This window comes from Acanthisitta chloris, unplaced genomic scaffold (assembly GCF_000695815.1).
Source record: "Acanthisitta chloris isolate BGI_N310 unplaced genomic scaffold, ASM69581v1 scaffold2514, whole genome shotgun sequence".
NCBI classification, from domain to species: domain Eukaryota; kingdom Metazoa; phylum Chordata; class Aves; order Passeriformes; family Acanthisittidae; genus Acanthisitta; species Acanthisitta chloris.
In genome coordinates, this window is record NW_008669662.1 from 1933 (window position 1) to 7636 (window position 5704).

The following is a 5704-nucleotide window of genomic DNA, read 5'->3' on the forward strand; positions in this document are numbered from 1 at the left end:
CCTGTCTGTTTCTGTTCCATTCACTGGCATACTGACTGTAGAAAGAGAGAAACTTTAGTCATAGGAATTGTAAAAGACCCTAGATCTGTTTTCAGAAATCATTAAGGCACTTAGGGGTCTAACTCCATTGTTTGTGGCTATGTCCAGCTAACAGGCTTTAGCTGGATCCCCATATTGTGGTTTTGTAATTGGGTATCTGACCCTTTGGCCCTGTAGTCCTTTGTGCAGTTGAATATCCCCAAAAGTACTGCTGGTTGTCTAAAATGAATGAGCTTGTTTTCAGTCACTCTGCTCCCTGCTGAGCCATCTACCAGGAATGAGCTGGTTAGGCAAGCTGGAGGTGTGAAGATGAAGTGTAGGATAACTGGTGGGACACAGACAGGGTCTGCATGGCCTCTGTTACTAGCAGCAGACCTCACTGTGGAAGCCCCAGATGGCTGACAGAGAATGGGAGTCTGCTGTGCAAGGTGCTGTACAGAGATTAGGAAAATGCTTTGAGCTTCTCAAATAGAAGATATTACAGGAGTGTCAAGTGTTGCTTATTTTTAATAGCTACATATCAATGAGGCCCCTGCATTGCATTCTGTAAACATTTATTGAAATTGAAATTTTAATTTTAATTTATTAATGAGTCTGTTACCACAGACTTCACTGTGGAGCCTAAACTTTGAAGCCTAAGCTGCATACATTCTCCTTAACAGAAGTCTTATTGTTTTGATAACTGCAGAGCTTGCTCAACATTTCTGGTTTCATTTGCAGACGGCAGTTATCACCTTTGACTACCTCACCTCTCTTCGGAGTGTCCCATATGGATCAGAGGAGTATGAATTCCTTAAATCACAGGTAGGTAGTAGCACTGAACTGTGTTCCTTGGAAACTCTGCGAGGCACGGATGTGTGTTGCCAAAGCCATTGCTGTAGAGCAAACCATCAGGCTGTCAGCATAATAATTCAATATGCTTTCTACCGAGTTGTTAACAGCAATATTAGATAACAGCTCCATATAAGATAAGCTTCTTGCAGGATCTGCATTGCCTAGTGGAGAAGGTCCCTTGTCACAAGTAGCCACATGCAACCAGTGCTCACTTACGTCCAGTAGAGATTCGGGTACTTGGTGTGTGGGGTAAGATACATTTGGGCTCTGTCATGGGTTCTCTGCTGCCCAGACTGGTTGTGTGGAGGTCAGCTGCTGAGAGTGGCTTGGCTGTGGTTTCTTGTCTTACATATTGGCTGAAAATGGCCATAATGTGAAAGTTGAGGGACTTAAGTAAAAGGAGTGTGTTGAAGGGGAAGTAATAGAGATGTATTAGTCTTGCAGATCTCTGAGGAAATGAGAATTGGGCAAAGTATGTACATCTTGTTGAAAAACATGTTGTGTTTTGTGATCAGTAATTAGCATTAATAGAAAAGCATTTCTAGTGAGAAAGAAGGTAAGTACTCCTACTGCTCCTCTCAAGTCTTGTGCTGCACCTTTCGTTCCAGCCTACAGCCCGGCAGTACCTTTCACTGTGAATGACACCCAGTTTTAGTTGAGTGCACATGGTGCATGTAGCCAGGGTTTCTCTGATATTCCAGCTCAAGGACTTTTTGGAGTGGGAAATATGGCTTGTGCCAAATTAGGCAAGTCTGCATAGTGTGTTTGAAGTAAGGTCTTTAACCTCATTTTAGTTCTTAGTGCATGTAGGATTTAGGGCACTGATGTGGTTATAACGCATGAGGTGGTGCTCTCCAGGGATTGTCAGACTGAAGGGACTCTAAAGCTGGAAAAAAGCTTTAGGCAAGGTAGAAATTGGTGACATTGGACTCCAGCATGTTTTAGTATTCCTCTGGCAGAAAATCCACATCATCAGTATGGCCTTAGTGTATTTGGAATAGTTTACAGAATGGCTTCTTTGGGCTTGTTTTCATCCTCTCCTGTCTAAAGATGCTAAGCTGTTCTGTTGTAGCTCCCTATCCCAGTTGAGTGGCACTGATGCCCTGGCATAAACTGGAGATAGATGTGTTGGAGTCTGGAGCTTCACTGTCCATCTGTCTATGTCCCTGCCCTGTGCCTTTGAAACCTGGTTTGCAGAAGGACTGCTTGTAGCTTTCTTGAGTGACATCCAAGTTATGGAGTTATCAGTGCTGTGGACAGCTTATCATTTGGCGGAGTTTGCAGCAGCCATTGCAGATTCCTGACTTTTTGCTGTGTCTCTCCATGGCTTCATTAGCCTCTGTCATGCTGGTTTTGATGGTTTGTCAATCTATGCCCTAAGCAGCCAGAAAGGGCCTTGTTTGCTGGCACTGCACAGAACTGTGCCCTGCTTGCTTGACAGCCAAGACTAGCTGAGTCAGCCCCTGCATGTGGCAGAGCCAGCAGCAAGCACAGCATGCCAGTATGGCACAAGAGGACTCTGTGGCATGGCCAGCACTAGCCTTTGGCTGCATAAAGGAGAGTGAGCTGGGAGATAGGAGAAAGTAGGCACAGTCATAGCAAGAATCAGTAAAACTCGATGGCCGGTGGAGGTCTGTCCTGCTGTCAGCAGGTGTTATGGAGTGCCACCACTGAGCCTGGCAGTGACAGCACTTTTGGGGTCCTCAGCAACATTCCTGTAGAGCTTGTGCTAGTGAAGCATCAGTTTGGCTTGTGAGACTTTTTTTTGGGCCTGGGCAATTGCACGCCAAACCCTTTATCTCACTGCAGTTCTAAGTGAATGGCAAGCAACCCTTTACTATCTTGCAGCTTTTTTAACACTCTGTGGAAGCTGATTTTGTTGGTCTTGTGCTTGCTCAGAATCACTTTTAGGAAGTTGCCCCACTGTAGTTGATACTGAAGATCAGTCACTTCAGGGGGCCAAGAGGATGTGAATGCCCCTCCCCAGTAAGTGTTGTGTGTTAAGGATACTTATGCAGATGTTGCTTCTACTAGCTTCTGTCCTGGATAGGTCTCTGGTGCTCTCAGCCATTCATTGTACTGTCTGGGGCATGCTTGCAGTTGGGAGTGGAAAACACTTTTTCTGTGCATCTCCTGCTGGTACTTAGCATATTGGTGGGTGCTACTCCAGTGCAAACAATACTTAATTCACTCTCCATGGATTCCCAGTGAGCCATTAAACTGAAGTCTCTAAATTACACATGGCCTCAGATGGGAGACAGGAAGTTTCAGTGGCAGCACCAGTCCCAGAGCTTGTTGGGGCCAAACAGGGACATAGTCATTAGGAAACAATTAAATGCAAAGCAGATTAAGAAGGAAATGGGTTCCCCAGGGTCTTTTAGCCAGGTTCCTGCTTAGCTCCAAGGAATTCTCTTTGATCTTACTGTATTTTTCTGTCCCTCATGGACTACTTTTGATGCTAATACTTTCAGTCCCTCAGTTCTTGGCACCTTTTTCTGGCCAGCAGATTGCGGGGGTTGTAATACTTTCCATGAGTCAGGAAGCAGTAGATGGGAATTCACTGTGTCCCCTGAAGTTGGTTTGCCTTTCTCTGGTCCTCCTGTCAGCCAGGAGATATGAGAATCCTCTTTCCTGATGGTACTAATAGCCCTTCATCAGCAACAAGAGAAAAAAATGATTTATCTTTTTCATTCCTGCCCCTGCCTGAAGCAGGGATGAGCCTGCCTAAGTGCTCAGGCTTTATGTCCATCCCAGTGGTTGCTTCATCTCACCGCTGGTGGCTGGACCACATAGGAAACTTGATCTTTGACCTGAGCTAAAGATCCTTTCCTGGAGTGTTTGCCCTTTTCCTGCATATGATAAACACCAGTGTACTGATGCCAAGGCCAGTGGTAGCCATGGTTGGCCCCAAGACGTTATGTTTGTAGGTCTAGTGATGGGAGCATTAGGGGAGATAAGAGCTTTCTTCAGTTCATGTCTGTTTCATTAAATGATTCTGGACATCTTTGCACATGTAAGCTTGGGCATTTCTTTTTTTTTCTGCCCCTGCTTGCACTGTGTCAGAGGAGGAGGGAGGGCAGCCTGCTCAGTGCCATTTCCTTACCTATAGCTTTCTCAACAAACCATTTCATTCTGTAGAAGGCTACATTTCTCTGACATTCTTCTGCCTCCTTAAGTGTTGGCCTTTTTGAGTGTTTGTCTCCTCAGTCTCAAGTCAGCCTACCTTGTGACATTTCCAGTGTGCCTTTCATTGTAGCATCTGGATGTCTTGGCTGACACTTCTTATATTGCTGACAACAATTCTGTTGATCCTGCTGTCAGTCAGGAGGTGTGTCACAACATGCACTTTGTTTAAGGGTTGGCATCAATGGGATTCTGAGTCACTGTCAGTGTGGTAAGAGGATTCCAATGGGTCAGTCAGTCACCTTGCAGAGTTTGGTACAAGTGACCACAGTTGAAAATCTTGGGCTGAGCATTTTTTTGTCATTTTCCTCTGTAAGACAAAAGGCTACTGCTTTGAATGTGGATACCGGTGGGTTTTTTTTTTTAATGGGGAGGAGATAGCAAGGAGGAAAAGGATCTGTGGTCAAGGTGTCTCAAGAGACAGTGAGAATCCATTCTTGAATTAACTTTGCTGGCCACAGAATTGCTTTGTCAGGGAAAAACTATCTGGGGAGGTTAATTAAATACCCTCCTTTTGAGAGCAGAATGAGGATGTTCTCCTCATTCAAACTTACGGTTATTGGGCTGTCAGTACCTGGGCAAATCTTTGGGAAGCGTAACCTTGTGCCATCATTGCACAGAATACAATTTTTTGTTCCTTGGAGGCTATTCCTGGCATTTGTTGTATTTGCTTCTCACAGTGGAGTGGGTGTTTTCAAATGAGTTTTGTCTCACAGTGAAGTTGCCCAACTGAAGGATCCTGGAAAGAACAGGAGTGGGTGTACATGTGTGTGTGTTTTTCAAAAATAACCTACAGTTTCTGGATAGTTCAGACCAATGAAATAGCCTGTGTCTTTGGACTTTCCTCGTGATTCAGTAACACTGTGTGCCTTAAATAATAAGTGATGTCCTAAAATAGTTTCTTCCTGATGGAGGTGGATTGCATCTGCAGAGAGAAGTACCCAGGAACTCTACATGGCATTCCTTCAAAAAGGCAGCCATGAATGGGGACTGTGGGCTGTTCTACACCACAGCCAGTATGTGCAGTGGTGGGTCTGGTTGCTTGTGCTTCAGCCTGTGGTGAACTGAGGTGAAAAGCAAATTAACTTCCCTATGAGACATGGAATAACCATTAGGTGGCAGTGACTTTCTGTCACCAAGCTAAATGGGTACCACTAATAGAGAGGTGAACAGCTTCACAGTCCATCCACAGTCCCTAAGCTGATCATGTTGGTTGCCCTATTATGTGCTCCCCAGGGTACCTCTTCATCTGAAAGGCATGGTCGACACTAATGCAGTCTAAAAAAGCTACTAGCAAGGCCAGCTGGTGGCTTGATGACTCTACACTTGAGCGGTGCTGTCTAGCAAACTTCCTGCCAACACATAGAGCACAAAAGCTTTGCACTGAAAACACATGACAAGCTGTAAAATAAATCTTATAATTATAAGACACTTCCTTTTCCTCCTTGTGCTTTCTAGAGTGGTGTCAGCTGAATGTTCTGGCCACAGCATCTCTAGGTTTTAATTCTGTACCAATAGGAAGGTCCATTTTTTCTGGGGATGTGTGCCTATGAAACAAGATGTTCTTCAGTCATCTGCAGTGATTTATTCAGAGAAATGGTCCATCTACTGTGACATTCTTGGAGGAGGAAGAAGGAGAGAAGTAAGG

The 5704-nt window shown here is 44.8% G+C and overlaps 1 protein-coding gene across 1 annotated transcript in view; it reads left to right on the top strand.

The window, feature by feature from the left end:
* Window positions 1-759: 759 nt before the first annotated feature.
* Window positions 760-5704, top strand: part of ADCK1 (aarF domain containing kinase 1) — a gene marked incomplete at its 5' end in the record, with an annotated part of 66804 nt that continues 61859 nt past the window's right edge. The window contains one exon of the mRNA XM_009073386.1: window positions 760-843. Within this exon, the coding sequence (XP_009071634.1) occupies window positions 760-843 (84 nt within the window). The remainder of the gene's footprint in view (window positions 844-5704) is intronic.